Below are 26,369 nucleotides of genomic sequence, written 5' to 3'. Positions count from 1 at the left end.
TATTCCCTAAAAACTGAGTGTCAACTTGGGTTGTAAGGAGTAAAGTAAAATGGTGTCTCTCCATTTGTTACATTTCCTTATATTGCAACTACTCTTGCAGAACCAAACAAGAGGGCTATTTGGGAACTGGAGTTTTGACCAACAAGATGACTTCACCCTGCCAGATGGTCAAAAAGTGGGAATTTCAGTCAGCAGTTTGGAACGAGTACACAAGGACTTTGGAATTTATTGTAATTATTCCACATTCAGTTTTATGCACTTATATTACAATGTCTAGCTGCATTTAATCACAAGTTAATTGTGAGGTCCACCCTCCACCACCTAGACAAACTTGTAATTGATGAATAAGTTTTTTTTATAGGTTTTCTTTTACCAAATTTTGAATATTGTGGTGAATTTACAGCCTTTTTAAGTAAATGAGTCTTTTTAAGCATTGGAAAATATAAACTTTTCAATAGATGCAGTCATTTTTACATATGACACAAAATGTCACATTTAAGATTGACTGCATTTTGTCTATATCTTCAAATTTTGCCCTTCCTAAATCTAATACCCAATGGAATAGAAATTTTTAGCTCTCATTATGAAGTATATTTTCTTTTGAATCCTTCTGTGTAGATATTTTTGTTTATGGCATCATAAAGATTGTGCATAAAATAATATGCTCTAATAGGATTTGTATTTTTTTAGGGATGTTGGAAGACAAAGAGGACATAAATAAAGGAGTATCACTATTTACGCATGATCGGATAAAAACATCCAGCTTTTATGGAAACAAAACATTTGAACCTGAGTGGAAGGTATCACTTGATGATTTAATCCCTGTTAATAGGTGAGTAATGAATGGAAAAGGGGAATGTCTTTGCAGGATATATTACAGACAAGAATAAAGACCTTTAAATATATTGCCCAACTGTATATATTCAGTACAAATGCATAATGCAATAAAAATTAATAATCTCCATGCTGCTACATGATTCGCTGATTTGAAGGGAATTTCAATAAAAATTAGCAAATTATGCTGTTGCATACTACAGTATTCAAGTTCTGTTGTACACTCTTGAGAAAAGAACTTGTTCAAATGTACTCCTTTCTCCAAATAATTAGAGAAAAAATTCAAATTCAGAGAACCGAAATGGTGGTCTTCACTTTGAACACTAAAATAAAAGAAATTTTTATATTCTCCATCAATAAATTATCAAACGACAAGACCTCACTCAGGGACCTGGTAGACCATTGGGTGGAGTGCTTGGCTATTAACTGGAGGCCCCAGATTCGATTCCTGGGGATGCCTCTGGGCACCTTCAGCTTTACCCAGTGTTTGTGATATTTTGGGTACCAGGTCTTCTGAGGACTATATGGGCAACACAAAGAAAAGAACTGTCCCCCCTACCCTGATGTGTGAATTTCACCAACCATTGGTCGTAGTGCCAGTTGGGGTCTGGCCTCAAGTTGATAACTGTGGTGGTTCCAACTCAATTATTTCATCATTCATTCACTAAAGATCTACATGGCCCATGGCACCTAAAAAGTATAAAAGCATAGTACTTGTAACAACCAATGGGTACTTTTCATTATGTTTTCTTACTGCCGAGTGGTATTTTGTCATATTTACTCATGTTCTATAAATGCCATAAAATCCACTCATCATAAGATGCTTTCACAAAAAATGATAACATTTTCTGAATAGTATGTATGTATAATATGCATCCAGTTATTAATTTTCCTGTTTGCTTTAACCCCCTTTCTACCAAATTCTATGTTCCTAGTGGAGGTACCATTCTCTACCTCCTGTCCATGCATGTTTCTGTGGATATTTTGCATATCCAGAAGATTGGATCTTTACACTGTAGGCACATTCTATCTTTCCACACTCAATATGTATTATTTAGCCTATAAAATATGTACTCCCACCTCACATTTCAAGTAAAGATACTGATAATAACATATTGTCATCTTTTTTAGTCTTTCCTTCACTTGCTTTCATTGACCTTGTTCAAGGGAAATTGTATATTTTTTTACAATTAGGTCTGCTAGGCTGCCATCCTTAAAAACTTCTGGAAACTAAGGTTTTTAATAAGACTGTTTGGGGACTCGTTCGGTACAGGACTTTGAGACAAAAGTGGGAATATGGTTTATTAACGCCATTCATTTTATTTGATGGACAAAGAAAAACTCTGTCCTTTATGAATTCTTCCTAATATAGCTCTGGAGGCATCCTATCTGACTCAGCTTTCCTTAAGACAGCCAGTGCTTGTGACTGTTCTATTCTGGCTATCCAGCAAATTCACTTAACTTGATATGATAACTTTGAGTATGATAACTTTTATGCATTTACAAATAATGCTATTATAACAGTTGTTTGTCATGCCAAAATTTAGCAAGAAATGCATTGAAGCATAATGAATTTAGTTAGGAAAAACTAAAAATATTGAGGTGCTTTCAATTCCACGAAAGTGCTGAAGTCTGAGAGCTCTCCATTTCTACCTTGTCAGCTGTCCTCTACCCCAGCTGCCAGGACAAGCATAGTCAAGTTATTATAAATCTTCAGGAAATTGGGTAGTACTCTTAAGTTTTCAGTGTACTATATCTTGAATGATTTTGAAGCCGGCTACATGTCAGCAGGTCACCAGACCTAGTGCTCCTTTGTTTGTTTTCCTTTCCATCCATTTTTCTTCTTTCATCCTTCTCCACACACACATATCATAGACCCTAGCTATGCAACAACTGGCTAAAAATGCATGTTAAAATATTTGCTGTTGACCAAGAACTGGACCATTAGTAACTATAGAAATACTCACCCTAATGTTTTGACAAATTTTCACATGAACAAAATTAATATCATATGTAGATAAGTAAGGTAAACCATTTCAATAAAATGTACTGTACACTTAAAAATATTTAATGTGTGATATTTTTGCTTTCAGATCCGAAGACAGGGATGTGGCCAAAAAAATATGTGGCTCGTCAATTGAATGTAGATATGACTATGCAATGAGTTTAAATACTGATTTTGCCCGGTACTCCAAACTATACCAGGATGAATTTGTTAATATTAAGTCATCCAACAAGAAGAGAGGTAAATACAAATATTCCACTAAAAATTTTCCTTGGATTAGTTACAAAAAATTGTTAATACAGCAATGTTATATCTTTGCAGTGATATCATGTGGCATCTTGGAAACACCCAGGTTTGGAAGAAAGAGTAACTTCCTGTTCACTCCAGGAACAAAGATAACATTTGAATGCAATCAAGATTTTGTACTCGTTGGAGATCAAAGACGTACATGCACAGCAGCAGGCAGATGGAACATGCCAGAGTATGGTTATACAGAATGTCTCAGTGAGTAATCTTTTCACTTAGCTGTATTTTTAAAATGAGATGCACGGAAACTTCTTAAAACTGAAGTCTTATATTCCACCTTAAAATTTGATGACACAGCTCAGTCAATTTATTTTTTTAGCTATTCTTGTCCTCATTATTATGTTATTCTCAAAATTTGCATTCACATAAGAATTAAATTTATTCAACAAATCATAGTCCAACAAATGTCCTTTAAAATGTAGACACTAATATTTATGAGTGTTTTAAAATCAGCTTTTACCACTACGTGGGCTTATGGTTGAAATTTAACTTTTTCTGTACCATCAAATCTGTAGCATTCATTTATATATTTCAGTTCACTTGGGAAAATATTATTGGAGCTTTATGACCACAATGAGGTATTACTAACTAAATCTTTATCTTGTTTAGGGTATATCCATTACACTGCACGCCAGGCTGGAATAACAACGGGAATTATATTGGCAGTGCTAGTTCCCATTTTATTCATATTAGCCCTAGTCTTCTTCTGCTACCGTGAAAAATTCTTAGGGTCTGACAAGGAATCTTCATGGCAGTTTTACAAGAGCTCCACCAATCCAAATAACCTTAGTGAAAACCCTCCCTCCTCCATAAACACTGCCCCCCTGACTGCTTTGCCCTATGACGATCATATTGACGAAGACATGCCATTCGACCACCCTCCCAACTCCAATGAGGGAACTGGGGGTAAGGGTCCCAAACCAAAAAAGGGTGGTGGTAATAAAAGAAGATCATATGATAAGGTGTATTACACTAATGAACCATTACCTGGAAAGCCTTATGTTGATTTTGAGGATAAAGTGTGGGATTTGGAGGACCCGTTGAAGAAAAAAGAGGATTCTGATGAGAGTAGTGATAAAAAGAGTGACTTGGATAGTGTGCCCAGTGATCCCTTAACCGAAGGCAGGCACACTCCCATTGTGGGAATGCAGACTGAATGTTAAAACAAAGCCTTCCTGCGAAACATCTCAAAACGTAGTTCAATGGTGATTAATGCAAGTGTGCATGGTACAAACTCTCTAACACTCATCTGCTGATGAAGTGATTTTTTCTGAACAATTGAAACAGTGGAAAGGGAGATTTTTCAAACCCATTTCTTTCACTGATCAGCCCAATAAAGTCTTTTACATATAAAAAAAGTGGTGTATTTAAGAGAAATAAATTTGTTAATAAAAGAGCACCTTTGTATTTATTTAAGAAATGGCAAATACTCCATTCCACTGGGTTCACTTGTTTAAAGAAATATCACAATATATGGCTTTCCATGGATACATACATGATTCTGAATGCATGAGTTGACTTTTTAATGAGGAATTCAGACTTGTCAATTGTTTGAAATATTGATCCCATGTGGAGTGGAGAATTTCCCATGTCCATTTAAAACCTATCCATCATGGAATATGCCCAATCTATATTTCCTTTCATGTTGATTGCACCAAAAAACATAGGGATCCATTAAGGGTGGACTGAGCAGATATCCCAAGCACAACAACAACAATTAGTACCACTGGCATAAAATCAATGTAAATTCATTTAGAAAAGTCTGATTTCAGGTAGTAATGAATTTGATATCACAGAGTCATTGACTAAAACAAAAATAGAACCATCGGATTGAGTGATTTTATTTTAGTTATCAGATTGAACAATATTAATTCACAGATTACAAATTTTCCTCCCAAATCATTCCTGTGAAACATGAATTGGTGGCCTCACATAAAAGTCCTTTATTTTGGAAATTTCAGGGGCCCAAGAGTTCTCTTCTAGGCAAGCAGGGGTAACCTCTGGCATCATATTGGCAGTAATGGTCCCATTGCTCTTACTAATTATATGCGGTGTGTACCAAGTTATAAAGCGCAGGAGCAAACAACAGAAAGAAGCTGAAATTCCATCTTTGAGGTAACTAGGAACTGGTGTGAAATATGATTATTTGCACATGTTTGGTCTCTTTGACTATAATAATGTTCAATCATATTTGTTAGTCCTAATGTAATATTAAGTTTTGTGATTCCATTAATTGAAATATCACTTATCTCACTTGACTTCCTCTATTTTTGTATAGCAGATTTTGGCTGAACACTTAATGTCAGCTTAAAAAATTGCTAGTTAAGCATTAAAATAATACAGCAATACTTTAAAAATCATACAACAAATAATTCATTCAAAAGAACAAAAATAGTCTTCCACATTTGGCAGATAATTCTGGTTCTATGCTATTTAATGCATCAATATTTATTTTCATGGCTCTACAAAAGGTCATTTTCAATAACTAGTCAACTAATATATAAATAAATATCATTATCTTTTCTTGTTGATATTAATGTTTCATGTGAACTTGTCCAACTTTGCAGTAGATCACGGGATTACGAGAGGCCAGTATCAAATGAGAGTGAAAAGTATCCCCTCCACGTCAGCAAAGAAACTGAAGTGCAGTGAAAGGATTACCTTCAGTGAATGATGTATAAAAAGGACATTTCCTCAAGAAAGGCTTAAGTTGGTTTCATGACTGCATATGAGACAATATTTCATTTACATTGGCATTCATTTGCAAGGATGCTAACAAAATGCACCACATGACAAGTAATGCCACAAGTGTTCGTGTGCTTAGGAACAATAGTGATTTGAATAGATCAAATCTTCACAAAAATTTTGTGCAGCGCATTGCCCATCATAGCAAAGTGTGATTGAGTATGCATTTTTTCAATACTTTGTATTAATTTTATAATTTTCTATTATTATTTAAAAAAAAGACTACTTTTCAAAAATGCTTTTTTCACGTAATTATTTGTCTGCTCGGTAAAAGATAGAAGTGGGCAACTATTTTCTGTGACAGAAGGAAAAACACAGTAATCCCTTGGTAAAGCAAACAGTCTCAAGTATCATACTAGACAATACCAAGGTAGCAATGTCATAGGTTAAGAAATATGTTAATAAAAATCAGGAGAATACAAGCAGATTAATGAGGAGTTCCAGAGGGGCAATTTACTCTTTCCACTCTTGAACCTTCAATGTCTCTTAATGCCAGTGGTACATGGGAACTAAACTGACCTATATTTTGATGAATAGAAGAAAGATATTTAAAATATACTGGGATTAAAGATTGCATTCTATCTCGCTGATGGCTGGCAAAATTCTGAATTCAAAGGAATTACAGTATTCAGGAGTTCATCTGAAAGATAAAACTGAAAGTTGACTGCTAATCATTTAAAATGTTTCCTCAATTTGCTGAATAATCTGGTGTATGCAATATGAACAATGATAACCAAAGCAATTACTGAACTTAATTCAAAATTACATCAGGTTTTTCATCTTTTTTGAATCACAGGCATGCTCAACTGTAAATTTCTTTAGTTTTAGAAAGAAAATGTACGTGGGATGACATAGAATTTAAGTTAACATAATAAAGTTTTGAATATACATGGTTAATTTTCTTTAGAATATGTTCCATCTACCCACAATACATTACATATTTCATAAATGAAAGTGATATAAAAGTTGCTCCCAAGAGTAAAAATGTGATTATTATGACCCTTGTAATCTTTCATTTACCATTTGATAGTAAAGACATTTCATCATATGGGTACAGCAAATAAAGACAATTAAAGATGGTGAGGTAATGTTTTGCAAAACTTGTAGATTTAACAGAAAAACATCGAAGATCAAAAACTATAACAGTGCATTGACACTAAAGATTAATTCGAACCAATTCACAGCTGTGAGACATGCTGGAATAATCATCAACCTATGTACCACCAACATTTAATCCTAAAAATAGCAAACCCAAGGTTAATCCTTAATCTGAGGCTAGCAGCAGACCTCCTTTCACAGAATAATTGCTGCCTATAGCTTGATCATCGTCAAATTCAATTTGACAAGTTCCCTACCTACCTACACTCCATCCTTTCCTGCGTCACCCTTTCCATTTCCTCAGCATATAAATTGAAAAGGACAGGTGATAATGGTCCAGCCTTACTCCTCTTCCTAACTCTCCATTCACTACCCACATTTGTGCAATTCCAGACATGTACAGGTTCTGATTAAGCCATCTGTCCCTCCTGTCAACTACTATCTTCTACAGCACATTCATTCATTGTGCCAAATTCACTATGCCAGACGCCTTCTAGAAATTCATTGAACAAACAAAAACATATTGATTGCACTCTATATTTCTTTCTGTGATCTAATTATTGCTATGGCATTGCACATCCATTTCTTTCTAAACTCAAACTGTTCTTCTCATAAGTAGTCAATTGCTCTCTTCTCCATCCTTTTGTCGATGCTGATCATAAGGTATAACTTTGCCAAGTGTGAAATCAACATTATAATCTTCACATACTCTTGCTTTTACCTTTCTTAGGATAGGCTTTTATACTGCTACAACAAAGTCTTCCAGCCTAATCCATCACTCATAAAGCCTACAAAAGAGCCCATAAAAACTCTTCCCTCATCCTTTTCCTAAATTCTTGAGTGGTTCTACAGGGATGCTATTTCCACAGCCTTTTTCAATTTAATTATCTTTACTGCCTTTCATATCTCACAGTCAGGTATTGTTTGTCCTAAGCTACCATTATCAACATTTTATTCCCTTTCTATATCTCAACTACCAGGGCTATTGTCTTTACCAGAGTTCCTCTCTACATATATACTTTCTAACTTGTCATAACATCTTCATCTATGAATAATATTCTCTCCTTTAGATCTCTAATAATGGTTCCTTTACCTTCCCTTATAGTGCATCCATTTTGTCCTATCTCTGTAAACTCTTATGTCCTCCCACAATTCTTTCCATCATATTTCCTTTTAGTTAGATTATTCTTTGTGCTTTCTTCTACCTAGTTTTGTGTTCAAGTTTTTTCATTTTCTTTTTCCACCAATCTTCTTAACTATATCTTCTATAGTCAATGACTTCCTAATCCTATTTCAGTTAATCATTCCTATTGTTTCATTCGCCGATTTTTTCATTCATTGTTTGAGATACTGCAATTTTTCTTCTGCTGCAACACTGCTACTCCTTCCCCCAGTTGAATACTTCTAATTCCATTTTCTTATACTTCTCCCTTTCATCATTCTCTAACATTTAGAATTACACTTCATTAGCACTGAATTTTAATCCCTATCTGTGTCTGATCTGCAAAGTGTTGAAACCAAGGCCATGAGAATTGAAATATTTCGCAGATTTACAAGTGCTCTGTTTCTTTCCTAAACCAAGGATAGATTATTATAAGAAATAAGTTTTCCTCATTGATGATCTTGGAAAATAAAACTTAAATACATTTGTACACACACTGAGATGAATGAAATTTGAAGTACAAAGACAACAAATGTAACAGTAATTTAAAGTCTACCTGATCAGATTAACAAACCTATACAAATTACTTCACACGTAAATGATGGACAGATAGGTTCAAGTCATTTATTTCAACTCTGCCTTTTCATAAAATACAAAACTATTCAAGGATCCACATTCATTCAATTCCCTGGAAACTTAAAATATATGTCATGAAACTACAATTAGCAGAAGGAAAACAGATCAATTGAAAGAATTTCCATTATTATGTATCACCTAATTTATCAACATGAAAAAGATAATACTCAAAAACATGAAAGTACACTAGAATGCCACTTCATTTAAGAGTTTCAAAAACTGGGTAATGTATGATTCATATCTGAAAACAATAAATTCAATCAACATATATAATATATCAAAGCTAACAAAAACAACAGATCAAAACATATCTTAAAAATAGAACAACAAATATCCAGAAGTTGTCTTCCAGTTAAACTTCTTCTCACACTGATAACATTAAAATAAATCTGAACACATGTACCATCTGTCGGCATCCATAAAATGGTGCCAACTCCCTGTGCAGGGGTAAAACTGCACACCCTCTTAGAGGGTCTGGAGATGAAAAGAAGAGTTATTAAGACAAAGGAAGGCATAAATGAAAGAAAGAGAAGAATTCATGGGAAGAAAACAACAATTATAAAAAATCCAGTCAATCATTCAACTCATTAATCCCACACCATTCGAAACATCAAGCTTGAACTTCTCCGCTCATCAACGCAAGAGAATATCTAAAACTCTCCTTGATAAATTTATGCATAGCACAATATGTACATACTTTGAATCATCACCCTCAGCTGCAAAATTTTCATGGTGCACTCACATACTTATACATACATTGAGAAATTTAATGTGCTTAGCAACTTGAGTGGCAACATTTTTATCGCTTGCTCGGCATTACACAGGGATATACAGATTGTGAAATAACCTTGTCAGTGATGATTTTCTTATCATTTGAAATTCATCATTTGTGTCCGGAGATTGATAACCAAAAATAATGTTAACACTGAGATATTAATTTTATTAGAAGGGAGCGATTTGAGAATAAAATTTCGTATTTCCTACTTAAAACACTGTTAGGGTTAATCTGTATTCTTAGTGAAAAAATAACTCTCTGAATAAAACAAAAGTTCTAAGGAAATAAATGCCAGAGGAGATAGTTCAATCAGATCTATTGAAAACTTTCCTTTGGAATTTTTCCCAAGGCCAGATTCAAATGTTAATTGGATTCAGATCAGTGATTTCAAAATTGATATTTGAGGAGTTGAAGGATTTAAAGGAGTACCAAAGGAGAGAATTCAGGGGTAATATGGTGGAATTGGAACAAAATAAATGACCAAATGATAACACTTCTCCATTAGAAAGAAATAATCGTAACTTAGGTTTTAATGTACTATATCTTTGGGTTCAGGCTGAAGACAAGTGCCACCTCATATATCCCCCTCACAATACTCTAGACCACTAACTTCCTCTACCATATTAAAACTGTTTAGTATAAGATTGCACTTGCCTGATGATGTAGTACATTGAAAGCTATGTTGAAGTAATAGTTATTAGGGGAGGCAACTGACAGGCAAGGTAATTTGCACCATTAGGAATATGTAGTTCCTTTGGAAGAGTTAGGCTTTCCACGTAATGGAGGAAGGGTGGAGAGAAATGCGACATTAGAATTAGTAGCCTACTCTAAACAGAAAGGTGCCAAGGCAAGCAATTTAACATCCTAATCTAATAGACAGCATATTTCACTTTAAGTGCTCTCCACACATTGCACAATATGATTTGAGGATACCACTGAAAAATCCTGCCACTGCCAGGATTCAAATCCAGACCCTTGGAATGGGAAACCAGTACACTAGCCACCACACTGACTCAATCTCACCAAAGCCATGATTAATTAATTATACTAAAAAATAGTGATCATTTGGTCATTCATAATTTAAGGTATACTTTCAATATAGCCATCGCCAGTTGATATTATAATCAATCAGTACAATTAAAACCCACATACACTAGTCGGCTCAGACCTGTGCTACTACATGTCATCTTCACCTCCTTACTAATGCTTTATCATTGCAGTTGTTGGCCAGGGGTAACGGTTTCAAATTATGTTTATCAACAGGCTATAATACCTTCAGATGATTTGGGAAAGGTTATTAATCTTCAATTTTCAACTTCATGACATAGATAGTATCTATTCACATTCTTATATTTACTTTTCCTAACAGAACTGATTCCAATCAATCCTATTGGATTGATGACTAAAGACAGTAAGATAATGGGACCAATACAGCATTATATGCATTACAAATTATTTTAGCTGAATATGTACCTACGACTTTTTAGTACACAAAATTGATAGTCTCAGGCTAGTTTCCACTGTATTGTAGATGCATGGGTTAGATAAACCAGAAAAATTAATCAAGAGATTTCCTTTTTCAGCCTGGATAAATTGCATCAACTGCAAGAAAGAATGAAAAAATGAGTAGTTATCAGTATTAGGAGATAATAAGTTTTCTTCTAAATGAAGTTAAACTCCCTTTTGATGACATAGCATTTAAGTCAAGTTGTTTGATGTATGAGAATGTTTAAACTTTAAAATGAATGAAGTTCTATTAAGAAATTGCACTCAGGAAAGTGAAGGCAAAAATTATGAATCTAGTTCCTCCTAATTTATTCAAATTATACCTTTGAAGGAAGAATACGAAAACTATCACATACTTTATTCACTGTGATCACTTGCTAGAGGGGCAACTCACTACAAGCCATTTTCATTAGCAGTCTGATTAGAATGCTATAGATTTTCCTTGGCAAAAATAAATTTCAATGCAGATAAAAATACACATTGCAGGCTCAGAAAACAAGTAGTAGTATTAGGAATTTGAAGTCAAGGATTCAATTCCAGATTTTTTAAAACCTGAATATACCCATCCCAAGATATTACGCAAGGGAAATTACGCAAACTTGTTCATGTTATAGTTTGTGTTAAATATTGGTTCACACATTCCAAGTCCCCTACTTGTCACATTATACTCTAACCATTGGACCTCAAAATCTAGGCTCATATTATAACCCTGCAATATATGCAAGCCTGACACCTAAAATCACTCTACATTAATTGTCATAAAAATCAGATTTAAGGTTTTTGGTCATTTTTGGGGTGATTTTACCCTATGCAATTGGGCGGGATGATGGGAGAACTTAAAAGATACTGAGCGGTATCACAGCCAAGGTAATTTTCACCAATAGGGATGGCCTTTTAATGATAGGCACCAAGAAATCCACAGTTTTATGTGCCATCCAACGGATGTTGTACTCTACATGACACTTGAGTAGGGATCAGGATACCTTTGAAAAATCGTACCACTTCCAGGATTAGAACCTGGGGCCTCAGAATGGGAAGCCAGTACATTAGTCACTGAGCCAATAAAATCCCCAAAAACCTTCGGGAATACCACTCACACAAGTGTGAATAACGATGACATTTAACACTAAAAATTTTCATAGTGGGCCTACATGTGACATGTCGTCTTTCTCACATGTTAAGTTTTGTATGTGTTCCATTATAAAATTAGGCAAACAGGACAGACAAAATGCAACAAAAAACTGAAGTATGCATTTTTTTCTGGAAACAGAAATTTGCCATGGATGACAAAATAAAATATCCTAAAACCTTTTTAGCATTCAGGATTACTTCAACGAATAATAGCGAACAGACTTCACAGCCAAAACTATAATGAAAAATAAAGAAAAATGATAATTTTATCAAGGTATATTAAAGGAAGGAATGGGTATGAAAGAAAATTTATAAACTTCTAAAGACAAAAAGAGATTAAGTAGTTAGACATGTCATTAAATGAACTTCAACGAAGTTGAGCCAGAAACCATTGAATAGCCAGACAGGTATTTATTTACTTTAGGTACTTGTATAGAGACAACAGGCTATTGTAGATGATGAATTGGAAAGAAACCATGAAGTAAGAATTTTTTCAGCATCCCTAAAGAGACTTTGGAAAAAGAGGTTTTGATAGAGAAGAAAGTGGTGTAGACATAGCTTTTATTTGTACCAAAAACATTTAGAATACAAGGCTTTGAATCCACTCAGGTCATTCGTGATTAAAATTTAAATGGAACAACAGTGATGATACAGAGAGATTCAAGTGTGTAGTCACGTCATTTCTTTTAAATATTAAAAACAATAACTGGTTTAAAATAAGTCATCTTGAAAGCACTGGCATACAAAAACCCTCTTGTCTACAGACATAGGTAGGTTTGTTTTAATTTCTTGGATGAACATTTGCATAATTTATTATGACATGCTACTCAAATTACCCTAAATATCTATGCAGGTCATGCTTCCTCAATGAACAACCACATACATAGTGAAAATAAACATCTTGTAGCATCAGTGTGGCAAAGATTCGATCACATTTTGACATAATCAAGCTCAAGATGGCAATTGTGTAAGGACTCAGTTTTGTGGGGTTTTCCTTATATGTACTCATTTGAAAAAAGAAAGACTCACAAGAAACTAACGACAAGGTGTAACTTCAAACTCTTCACAAGCACTTAAATGATATCTTTATGTGGCACCCATCCACTCATAATATGCTAAAGAAAGCATGGAAAGTATCAAAGTACACATCAAAACAGAAAATATCAACTGGTTATTAAAAGATATATGTATATATAATATATTTATATGTATATACAAGTTGCATCCTAAAATCTAATTTTTGTAGTTTACACAAGAGTGATACATATTAAACCTACATAAAACAACACCCCAGTTTAACACATATCACCGATTTCTTTTTTTTTTACATAACTGGCAGAATTTATGACAGTCTTAGTGCATAGTATACCAGTATATCTGCTATGTCACATTACTAACGCTATTTAATTTTCCCAGTAGAATGGATGTAACACAGATTCATGATGAAGAGGAAAATATTTTTGTAGGCTTTGTGAATGCAAAAAACATAAGAACTTTGCACTGCCTAGTAAAAGAAGACCAATCTTTCCTGAGCACTTCGAGAAAGAAGCCGCCACTCCTTTTTTATGTGCAAATACTGGATGAATGCCCTCACACAGATAAGGAGACCTAGAGAAACAAAAAAATAATTTAGAATGTGCCAAATATTAACAGAATTATATACCTGACTTAACATTTAAAACCTATGCTGACCAAAAAGCAACTGTGTCATAGAACAAGTCAAGATCATGTCAGCTCACTTACTACATTCAACACTTTAACTATAACTCGATGAAAATGGTAACATTGGTAAGCTCATTGATTCACTCTCATCAAAGATGGAGAAACGCCACTCCACTATTAAACAATTATTCTAATACACTAACGTTAGCAAAGAAAAAGCATTATTTGTGAATACGGAACGTGAAACAAATAAACCACAAAATATCAAGATGCATATTAAATAAGAATTTCAAAGATAACTTAATGATAGTTTAGGTTAATCATTGAATTTGTGGTGCATGAGTTGAACATTTGTCTTGTACATTTAAACTGAATAAGTGATGATAACAGCATCATGACACTGTATGACCCACAATGATTTATACCAAAAATTTGTTATTGTTGAAATTTAACAACAATAATACCACATATATTCATAAATAGACATTAAGAGGAAGTCACGGAAACTTTACACGTTGACTAATAGTTTGGCTCCATAAGAATGAAGCTTCATGAAAATTAGTTTTCAACAGGACATACTTGATCCTCCTCATTTATCGTATATCTAGCATTGCTCTGATTATATGTGATGCCGTATATCTAAGTAATCACAATTATACAAATTAGTTGTCATACCTCGAAATGCTGTACCTGCTCAAGTGTACAGTTGTATAGCATTAATTTAATTCTTACTGCGCCTTTTCCACTAAAATCCATCATCTGAAGTCTTCCATTTTAAGGTCATATTTGGAAGATAGGATACAAAACTAAGCAGTGTACTCTGAAGATCCGTTTTCTCCTCATTGATCTTTGATTTGGTCATTGGTGAAAAAATATCGTGAAAAATTTGGGAGCTATCTCTGTTTTTACCCTCAGAATGAATGCTTTGTTTTCCAATGATATGCTAATTCTTCAATATTCTGCCCCTTTTCATAATGCAATCTCCTCTCTATGCCCCTTGAATTTTCTTCTTCATTTTTGCACTAGCAGCAATATTGATTTTGGTTGCTTCCAACAATATTATTAATTCTCCTTCTTTTGTATTGAGTCCTCTTGACATTCCAAGTGGCAATTTTTCAATAGCTTCATGATTCCATATGTCGTTGCCCTTTTATTATATTTTCATCGAATCATAATGATTTCTTAGGTCCCATGGTGATGTTGGCATTCGTGAGTAACTTTCAAATTTCTTTAAAAAAAGGCACCAGTTTCTTGATATGGTTAATCAAGAGGTAGAATTACCACCTCAAGGTCTCTGCCTTTTTTTCTCCTGGAGTTGCCTCTCTTAATTAGATTTGAATTGTTATTATAGTTTTATGGTACCAGGAGAATTTCACAAAACACAAAATTTTAATTAGTAAAAATATGTAATGCAATCATAATTTTAAATAGTAAGAATTAAAGTAAATATGCCTTAACTAAAAAATGTGAACAGCAAAGATAGCAATGGGTGTCATATAGTTCAGATGCATGGGAATTTGGCATTTTACAGCCTTAAATTTGAAATCTGATGATCACTAGTGGATACCATTCATATCAGTTCACTGATTCAAAAGGTTTTCTTTTATATATATTGAAATAAAATGAAATTATTGACTTTGTAATTCCACACAATTTGTTTAAAAACACGATCCAGGTATCGACTTGGAACGTCATGATTAGGTGTTCCTCATAGAAGCAAACTTGGCATATATACCTCATGATCGGGAGGGAGGGGTTGGTCAGAGAGGGAGGGTAAGGGAGGTTAGAGGGGTAAAAAGGTTCAAATGTAGCTGGGAGGAAAAGAGAATTAAATCTTTCTGTATCAATCATTTACTTGGAAGAGTGGTAGGTCTAGGAGTGGGGAGAGAGGGATACAAAATTTTGTGGGAAAGTTCATCCTTGCAACAGATGCATTTCAAAATTTCCAACAGCTCCAGAGCATCGAGCCTTTGACCTTCATTTTCAAAATGAAGAATTTTTGTCAAAAAGTCTGTTTTGTGGTCATTTCCAATGAAATGCTTTGCGAAGAGGGATGTTATGTTCTTATTCTTTACACAAGTTTGGTGTTCTTTTATCCTTTCTTTAATTTTTTGTCCTGTTTGCCCGATTACTCTGTGTTACATTCGGACACTTTAATTCGTACACTCGACTACTCGCGTCTTTGGGCACTTGGTCTTTAGTGCAAGAGATCAGATTCTTAAGGCATGAACCACTGTTTCACATGGCACATTTAATTTTTTCTTTAGGTAAAATTTTGATTGCTTTTTGAGAAATATTTCCTACATAGAGCATTCATCGCCATTTGGCTGTGGGATCTTTTAAATATTCGGGGTTGTAAATGTACTTAAGGCTATTTTTGTAAGTTTCTCCCGGTTAAGTTTATTAATTAGATCTTCTGAATAGCTATTTTGTACTGCTAATGTTTTAATTACATTAAGTTCCTTCTTTACATTGAATTTTGATATAGGGATAGAGGCTAATCACTGGATCATTGCATGAAATGTCGAAAGGATTTGTTTCAAGCAATGCCAGTGAAGAGGAATTAATTTATTGGTCCATATACATCTTCTGAAAAATGGAGTATTGTAACCAGTCTCTGTCTTTACAAATGGATAAGTCCAGGAAATTCAGAGAGCCTTTTTCCACTTTTTCACACATGAATTGTACATTAGAATTGACAGAATTTAAATAGGCTAGAAACTGATCTAGTTGCCTATCAGAACCTGTCCACACACAGAAGACATCACCCACAAATCTGAACCAACAAAATACTTAATAAATGAGAGGGGGAGCTGAATAGAGCAAAACGTTTTCAAAATTGTCCTTTTAAATATCGACCAGGAGAGGGGAAATGGTTATGCCATGGCTAAACCATTGGGTTGTTGGAAATATGAACCATTAAAAATAAAATAATTTTGGGAAACACGTCTTTCGTAATATGCCGCGTTCACTAATAACTGGCACTGGAATGACTTTTCGGAAGAGTATGTCCTCGGCAGGGTTTACAGCTTCCAGATTGCGTACATCAAACGAAACAACATTTATGGGATGACCTTTTTCATTCGTTTGTTAACAAGAGCCAAGGAATTTACTACACCATATTCCGTGGAAAATTTGGAAATCTCCGTCAAGAGTTCGTTAAGTCTTTTCGCATTTGCATGGGAGCATGTGGCTGGGAGCAGACATATTTGATACTACTGGTCTGATCAGAATCCCATTTTTGTGAACTTTTGGAAGCCGGAAAACCATGGTGCTGATGGATTCATTTGCACTAGTTTGAACACTTCATAACTTTTAAATAATGCATCACTGGATTTAATCATTTTACAATCCCTGCCTTTATCTGCTTTTTGGATGATCAAGTTTTTAGCTGTCACTGAATGTAAAATGGACTTAAAGGCCTCATACTCTGTAGAATACTTTTCCTTTTTTAAATAAGTTGTTTTTCAGGAACCCCTTAAAATCTCACAAACAGAAGTAAGTCAATAATTGATTTCATTTCAATATGTTATGCAAATTCCATAAAGTTATGCCGGAGACCACAAATTTTCTTTTTTTAACTTACCAAAAGCCATGATAAGCCACCAGAGCCAGCTGTTCTCCCGAGAGGCCAAATCAGTAGAGTGCTTAACGATGAGAGTCCACTTTGCCAATGAAAGACCAAAACCAGACAGTGCACCATACCGTGCGGCAATTGTATGACAAAAGCACATTAGCATTAAGAATCCAATCCAGTTGAACAGGAATGCCACTGTAACACAGAAAACAACAAATTGGCATCCTAGAGAAGCACCACATCAACTCAATGATGCATAGTTCGAGCCTTAGTCTCCCGAAACACCCAACTGACAGATTGGAAAGCAGTATAAAAAAGGAGGGGGGGGCCTCAAACAGCAGGGTTTATCAGTGTGAAGAGGTAGCAAGAGAATTCAATAGTATATTAGTCAAATTTTTACAGAATATATTCAATCCTTTCAAGATCCAGTAACGGAATATAGGTTTCACAAATCAAGTATTTCCTTGAATTTGATAATTGGTGCCTGAAAGCAAACTATAATTTTATAGCATTACTTCGAAACATTACATTTACTTCAACCATTAAAAATATTCACTGTATATGCACTTCCCTCGCAAGCGCATAATAATATTAGAAGATTGATAGAAAAATGGCATTCCATTTTATTGTTTTCATAGTTGTAGCAAATTTTTACAAGCCTGTACCGTTCTATGGAAATACAAGGCCACAGTAATTTGGCTTGTCCATACCGCACGGACAGAAAACTATCCAGTTTTGTGATTTCAACATCCATTTTTCATGAACTACAAATAATTGTTATTGAGTAGTCAATAATTTGAAACTGTTATATATTTGTGAATACATATAATGAAATATAAACATAGATCATACATTTAAATTGATCAAAATATATAAGAAGTAAAAGATTTAATTAAGAAATTTAAAAGTAACATCTACCAAACATACAGATGGTAAAGTTTCTGTTTTTGTAAACTTAATGGAAGATCTAATGGTGTCCCCCAACACAGGTACATGAAAGTGATATAAAATCCCTTGCATCAACAAAGTGTAGCACAGGGTAGCTAACACTCTTCCCGAGGACGATTTCAGGGTTTTGTTCTAAACCCTGTTTCGTGCACCAAAACCTTTTTCTTTGCAAAAACAAAGGTGCCATTTACAGGACAGAAAAGAGGTGCTTGATGAAATATCTTGAGAGTGTAACGCTACCTACTTTGGACACAGAGGGAAATTTTCCACCTGAACCAATGGACATAGGAAGTGCACCATCCTTGTAATAACCATATCATCATACACATAGTCTGATCAACCAGGCCTGCAATTTCAAATTACAAGTGCTACGCATGAAAACTAAATGCAAAAAAAAACAAAATCTGGAACAAAGGAAAATGGTTCATCAGCACCCTCCATAATAGCATATAGTTCATCTCTAGCTAGCCCTTCCTATCCACTAACTTCCCTTAGTGCAACTCCAATCTTGACACACCTCCAAATTGGAACAAACAACCGAATCATCTCAACCTTCAGCAATTAACCCCCATCCCTAAAATTACACCCCCTCTTCCTGGTAGTGTGCTAAATGCAAGAAACATTCTCTCCTCCCTCAACAACCCCCTGGGACTTGTGGATACCAACCATTATCAGCATGGCAATAGCTTTCTAAAATTTCACGGTGGAATCCCTGATTTATATTTCAATAAAGTTATGCAGAAAAAGACAGTAATGATTAAAACAGAGCCATTAAAACTTGGTATACATACCTAAATACACATAGGTGGGCAGATGAGTTTTCAAATGAAAGCAGGACTGACTGCTAACAGTTCTACATTCTTATCTTTCAGAAAGGCAAAAATCTTACTTAACACAATATGTATTCCTAATGTTGATTGACGATCAATCAAAATAAATACTTTTTCAGAACTGAAGTCTCCAAGGGAAAGATTAATGTCGGTCACTGCCATGACATTATGTCCTCACTTTTCAACGTTTTTCTTGCACTGTTATCTACAAGAAAAGGAAACTTTTTCTCTGCTCCATTAAATTACAGTTTTTGATTCTTGTACTGACATGAGTCAAAGAATATGACCCGCCCCCCCCCACATCTACCATCTAAGAAATCATTTATGCTGCTTAATGCACAGCTTTGCCAACAAAAACACTGAAGTGTTCCCTGATGTGAACATCATACTACCAGACAACAGAGACTTTTGCATTTTTAAACCAATGCTAAGTTTTGGGATTTTGTAATCAATTCTCAAACCTCTGCAAGTCCTTACCAATCCCCCCCACCCCTCACTCAACACTCTTCCAGCTTCACTCCAATTCCTCTCAGGTAAAATTTGGATCGTACAGCAATTGTACTCATTCTGCACTTGAAGATGAAATAGCACAATGAGACCCACTTGAGAAATAAATTTGTCCACAAGTGGAAAATTAAGATTATTTGGTCACTAATTCTAACAAATCATGACTGAAACTACACAATTTGCCCTACACCTTATTCATCAAAACTGTGGCTTTGTTCCCTAGCCAATGGTGCTACAAGATACAGATGTGGGACGAGTTTCCTACTAATTTCAGGGCTTCATGGCATGGCTTAAATATTGATTTCTGTGGAATTGACAGATATTTCCCATATGACCCACAAATGGCCAAGTATGAAACAAGGACAAGGAGCACAAAACAAGGAAACACAAGGACCAAGCATGAAACATTACAATACAAGACCCATCAATTGTTTACAAAGTATGATGTAAAATCATCAGCCAGGCATGAAGGTCTTGGGCTCTTACTGGGGGATCATCCTTTTTTAAAAATGAGGTTAGAAAGACACTCCTAAAAACAACGATCACTCCAACCTGAAATTTATTCACGAATCATTCTAGGGAAGCTCCGTCAGCATCATTCCCATGAAAATAAGGGAACATGAAGAGCATCATCTTTTACAACTAAAGTAGACAGATATTAGATATTATGCATAAAATTTCAGTATAAAAAGAAAAATTACTTTGGTAAAGGCATTCAAATTATGAAGAATTCTTGAGAATCATCAAAAAGTGATTTGAATGATAACGATGACAAAACATAGTAGTAATTGATCATTGAAATCACAAGTGCCTATTTAATAATTTATGCCACCAAATTCATTCCATTAATTCATAAACTCATTACTGATTATTTCAAAAAGAACCATTACATACACATTACTAAAATTTATCACAGAAAACGTTCATCTCCTGGTTGTATTAAAATGGATTAAGACTTAACATATACATTTCAGCTCCTTTATAAATGATAACTCCAGTTAATGGTGGTCTTCGAGAAACCATTTATGTAATATCGTCAATGGAGCATTAAAAAAATACGAAAAAATGCAAAAATTTGTAAGCCAACCTAAGAATGCTGCAAAAAACATGAAGTCTGTGCCAAGTAGTCCACCTTCACCATCACATTCCGGGGCATCTGTATCTATAGCCAAAAATGCAAGGTGTTGATTGGCCGGCCTGGGTGGAACATCCTAGAGTGAATATAAATTGTAACAATTAGTGGACATCAGCACTGTTTATTTTATTTTATTACAGAGAATGTTCCTAAATATGACCATTTTTAAAAATTTCATATTGAATCAAATTATAGGTAACAATGCTACAAATTTAAGGTTTCTATATACATTAAGTACACGGTAATTACAAAATGGAGTACTTTAACTCCCTTGCAGGGTTAGATGAACCATTTTTACTCATGGTCTTATAATTAAAGACTAATTTGCAATAGTAATTCTGGAAAAGTCTAGTCTTTAGTCTCATAATATATGAAACCATGTATCATAAGACTAATTAAGGAATGAATTGGTCCTTCCAAATATACATATATTTTATAGACATACACATTTATTGCACAAGCCCCATTTTTGTCATTTAACACTGATTGCAACACTTTGTTAATATTTTACTTTACTTTTTCTAAATTATATTTTACTTTTATGTGGTATTCTACCATCACATACCAAACAGACCTTTGGGTTGATTACTGTGCTTATGGTTTTATCATTATGGAATTACTCATAACCATTACTGAAGTCCACTTCAGACTATCGACCACACAGTTATCAACCTAAAGGTTAGTCTAATAGGCGAGTCTGACATTTGGAATTCCCAAACCAGGATAGAAAGGTCACTTCCATTCCTGTTTCCCTGCCATTTTCCAAGTAAATCTGGTACCCAGAAAATCTCACAGCTTGGGTGAAGTTGAGGGTGCCCAGAGTCATCACCCAGAAAAGAACCCAGCCCTCCAATCAGTAGCCCAGCACTCCACCCACTGCACTACCATGTTCCCTTTCTAAAATAATTGACTTTGTTTGGTTCTGATTTAGTTTTTGTTAATAACCATAAACATAGTAATCAACCCAAAGGTAGGTGAAGGTAGAGTTCACCCAGTACTAAGCCCGACGGCATGTGAAATTCACATACCAGGGGGCCAGTTCCTTCCCCTGCGCCAGTTATGGTTTCCCAGGAAGATCTAGTACCCAAAAAATCACATAGCTTGGGTGGAGCTGCGGGTGCCCAGAGACTTGCTCGGGAATCGAACCCGGGAACCTCAGGTCAGTAGTCCAACTCTCTACCTCCTGGACTACTGCAACCCACTTTTTGTTAATATGCTTGGCAAAATATCTTTTGACTTTTCTCTTTCAGAAAATTATTGCGAACAATTTTTTTTGCAATTGTTATCATGTTATTCTGTCCAAAGGATGGAACTGAAAATTATGCCCATTAGTAAAAAATGTAAGGAAAAAGGGCTATTTTATATTTTATCAATCAAGTTTTCTATTGAAAATTACCCCTGCAAGAATAAAATGCTTAAAGTGTTGCTTCTGAGATAATAGAAGCAAGTTGAACTAAGTTTGTGTCATTTCAGCTATGTATACTTAGGATAAACAGACAAAATAATAACACCACAAGCCACTTTTCTCACAGAGCATACAGGATTCAAGTGACTCTGAAGCTGGATTAATGGATTTAATGGATGGATTGATGGATTTCCCACCCATTTCTTGTTAAATACTTTTTTTCAATCCTCATGACAATCATGCAGTAGTCCTGCTTACATGTAGCATACACATTCACATATACTGCCTTAAATTCATGACTTGGTTAAATTCTGAAAAGACTTATGTTAAGGCATAAAGTCGACACTTTTCATTTATAAGGCCTGTATTTTGCATCATTTTTGCAAAACCTGTAAGCATACCTTCCCATCAATATAGTATCACTTCATTAATTTCAGTAACTACTAGAAGGAGCATCACCACATTTGGTCACACAGTTCGCTCCTATTGATACAAACAAATCCATTGACAAAGGAATCTATTTTCAACTGTGAGATGCCCCATTTCAATTGACACTTGAATATTTACAGATTCCTCTACATCTTTAGACCTAGTAGTTGATGTAATTATTTCACTTGAAGCAATTGTCATTCAGCAGACCATTATATGACAATTAGGATAAAATTCCTCTATTTTTTCATTAAAACATATAATTTTTACACAGGAAATACATAGGGTAAGGTATATTATCATTTTAAAATACCAGCTAATTTACTCCATGAATAGTTTTAATTATCTGAAAGCCACTTGTTTGATTAGTAGCTGAATATGAAAGTTCTTTGATGAAAAAAATTGACTCAATGGACTTATTAATAATATGTCGATCAAGAATAATTTAATGCACAATTCCTGATGCATTTGTTTGGGAAAAGACCTTTCTTTGTGCAACTCTAGCCATATCCAAAACTAACACTCATGGGGCTGTAATGGAAGACATTTCAAATCACAATGCCAAAATTTGAACTACTAAACCTGTGAAAAAATGAAAGGAAATGCAAACACTATACTGCTATAGTTTTCAACACAATTATTACATTCCTTCAAGATTAATATAAAAGTTTCTCCTCACTGCTACAGCAAAACCTGGTTGAGATTATTTTAAAAATCACTTCACTCCTCCCTTCAAGATTTCAGCTAATCCTCCACTTCAGTCAAAAGTCAGTTACCGCACTACCGTTAATATAATGAGATATATGTCATTTTAACTGGTTCAATTTTTTCCATTACTTTAGAAAAATCATGCTTTACAATTCTTATGTGAATGGTAAGCCAATATATTATAATGTGTGCCTTATAATGCTTACGATGAAAAAGCATGAGTTGAATACCCATTAGTTTCAGTGAAAATTGAAATGAGCTGCTGTCATAACATATTGTCAAAGCACAATTATCATCCACGAATCACCTTTAAGACTTAAAAATCAGCCTTAAACACCTACTTATGCACTTGGTAAGTAATATTTTCAACTTCTCTTGTATGAAGAGTTTTGGTGATATAATTTGATCCTCATTTTGAAGTCAGGAGATGGGGTGACAGCTCTTATACCTGCTTATTCACAGGTTCTTTACCATGAATACGGGCAGTAAATCAGTGCTTGATGAGACCACATCTGAGTGGTTACAAGATGATTCCATCATTAAAACATTTAAATGAAAATATTTTGTATTTAATGATCACATACAACAACAATTTATCATAATGAGCACTTAAAAAACATTGACAGGATGTGCCTGAGTGTAACACAATCATTTTTCCTTAACTTTCTCGTAAGTACCCACCCGTCTTTGTTCCTCTTGCATCTTCTCCCTTTGCACTTCCTCATAAGTAGGCAATTTAGTAGCAAGTTCATAAGGTGGTGGGGCAGAAAAATCAGCCTTTGGTGGAGCTATATCCTCAACCTCAGCCTGAAGGTCACAAAATTGTAAATGATTAGCATGTAAACATATTATAGAGACATATTCTATTGTTTCAGGCTTCACTTCGTGGAATTATTGAATATCCATCCTAAAAAGAAAGACTTGTACTTTTCCACAGATTTTATTATATGGTACAACGCGTTTCACCGACTTGCATCAGGTACCTGATGATGCTGCAAGTCGATGAAACATGTTGTACCATATAATAAAATCTGTGGAAAAGTACAAGTCTTTCTTTTTAGGATGGATGTTATAGAGAATTAGACCTTTCATAAATATGTACAATAATCCCAAAATGTTTCAAAACGTAAATATCATAAATCTTTCATGTACATATTAGTAATCTTTACAATATATTTTTCCCCAATGCTCTCATATCCCAAAATAGATCATTTGCACTGGCATAACTTGACTCCTTGTTGCTCAACTACCATTATTTTCCTGATGTAATTTTTTAATTGGAAAGTTTCCGTGGCTTTATTGAACAAAACTATAAATGAGAGGCTCAAACACAATTCATATTTATTCATTCTTAAAAACTTAATGTGATGCATCTAAAAACTCTGGTATTTATTTTTTGTATAAGGCGAGAATAAAATAGCTAATTGCAGATTTTGCTCAACGAGTTACCACAATGTAATCATATCTCGCGATGCTTTCCATTACAAATTTGTTTAGTCATGCAGTATCAACTCTAGCTAGTGAATAGAGATAATAATCACATTCCAGCAAAATAGTTTACCAAAAAATGCACTAAAATAATATGGTCAGGTTTTTCATTACCTGATTCACCTAATTTTACTTTCTGACAAATAAACGCAGAATTATTAAAATGGATATTGATACTGAACACACTATATTAAGTACTTCTTAAACAACCTTTGAATGTGCAAAGTAATTTTATAATGTTTATTTTAAGACCCGCAATGATTCACAACCCTGCCAAGAGCCACCTTGAATGAAAGGATTACAAGCGAAAAGCCGATCCGATCACAAGAACTATATTCCTTGCATTTTTTCTTATAAATGAACATTCTTATACTACCATTGTACGCCGTATTGAATATTTAGTAATAAAAAGGAGGCAGCCGTTGCATTATGAGCCCACATAAAGTTCAATAACGAAATTGCTGCCCATAAAATCATGAATGCAATTACTGAATTATGAGGATTTATTTGCTGAATTCATGCCACACGAGTTTGTAGTTACCACAATAACAACGCACGAGTAGAGGAGCTAAAGCATACATACACCGCCATTACATTTATTTCCAAAATAGGCATGAAATCAATATTACCTGTGGATTTAAACGTCTTGGAGATACAGGAATTGTCCTGGGCATGGGGGAAACTGTCTGAGCCATTGCCGAATCTCCTTGCGGAACATTTTCAGGAGGTAACACGACTGTTAGAGGCACTGGTTGGTTAGGCATGTTCTCTTCCACCGGGGAAACCTGTACAGCAGTGGGCATTGCCAGTTTTATTAAATATATGAAAACAATCTGCTCACTTTAATACCAACAACTCATGTCATATAAACAATACCCCTAAAATGGCATAAATTGACCCAGTAACCCTCACCAATTGGGACCAAGAGTATTCAGTAAGGTTGAAATTAACTTCTACATTTCTGTTGCGAAAACAACATAAAATATTAAATAGTATATGGCGCGTCAATTGACATAAATCAATTACGTTGGGCAACACACGCAGGCGAGAAAATAAAAATCAGGTCCAATGTCATTTTTTCATAACTTAACATGACTCTGATTTATATACAATTAAATTAATGAGGGAATGAAACAATACTGCAAACTTGACTTTGACAGCAAAAACACCATAAGACTATTTCGACAAAGCAGGTAACAGTAATACCACGAACTAATTTACTAAGGCAAAATGATCTTAACTCACTATTTCGTAACGGATGGTTCTGTCCATCTCTTGACCAGTATATAATTATCCCTAATGTATTATGATATTGAGGTTATGTTTCCCGACTTAGGAAACGACAAAATTTTTCCTTAATCAATCGATGAATGAATTGACGGCCTAAAGTGCTGCATCCAAACAGCAAATTGTGTAAACTTGCAGCCGTTATGGAACAATTGCTGGTCGATATGTTTAGCGCAAGTTGGTGGAGTGTTCAAA

The 26,369-nt window shown here is 34.6% G+C and overlaps 2 protein-coding genes across 2 annotated transcripts in view; one reads left to right on the top strand and one right to left on the bottom strand.

Moving 5' to 3' along the window:
* Positions 1–5,797, top strand: part of LOC139697985 (protein mesh-like) — a 42,509-nt gene extending 36,712 nt beyond the window's left edge. The window contains exons 17-23 of the mRNA XM_071596840.1: positions 101–230; positions 691–832; positions 2,928–3,079; positions 3,161–3,343; positions 3,755–4,303; positions 5,107–5,260; positions 5,713–5,797. Coding sequence (XP_071452941.1) covers positions 101–230; positions 691–832; positions 2,928–3,079; positions 3,161–3,343; positions 3,755–4,303; positions 5,107–5,260; positions 5,713–5,797 — 1,395 coding nt within the window. The remainder of the gene's footprint in view (positions 1–100; positions 231–690; positions 833–2,927; positions 3,080–3,160; positions 3,344–3,754; positions 4,304–5,106; positions 5,261–5,712) is intronic.
* A 6,945-nt stretch (positions 5,798–12,742) lies between these two features.
* Positions 12,743–26,301, bottom strand: Ndfip (Nedd4 family interacting protein). The gene is made up of 6 exons (XM_071596263.1): positions 26,133–26,301; positions 25,517–25,672; positions 24,081–24,206; positions 20,810–20,933; positions 17,447–17,632; positions 12,743–13,806 (listed from the first exon to the last, which is right to left on the bottom strand). The coding sequence occupies exons 1-6, from the start codon at positions 26,157–26,159 to the stop codon at positions 13,703–13,705; spliced, it is 723 nt and encodes a 240-aa protein (XP_071452364.1). The 5' UTR covers positions 26,160–26,301; the 3' UTR covers positions 12,743–13,702.
* Between the last annotated feature and the right edge of the window lie 68 nt (positions 26,302–26,369).

This window comes from Hetaerina americana, unplaced genomic scaffold, assembly GCF_022747635.1.
Source record: "Hetaerina americana unplaced genomic scaffold, ioHetAmer1.1.p SCAF_8, whole genome shotgun sequence".
Lineage (NCBI taxonomy): Eukaryota > Metazoa > Arthropoda > Insecta > Odonata > Calopterygidae > Hetaerina > Hetaerina americana.
This window is presented reverse-complemented; position numbering and strand designations above follow the sequence as displayed.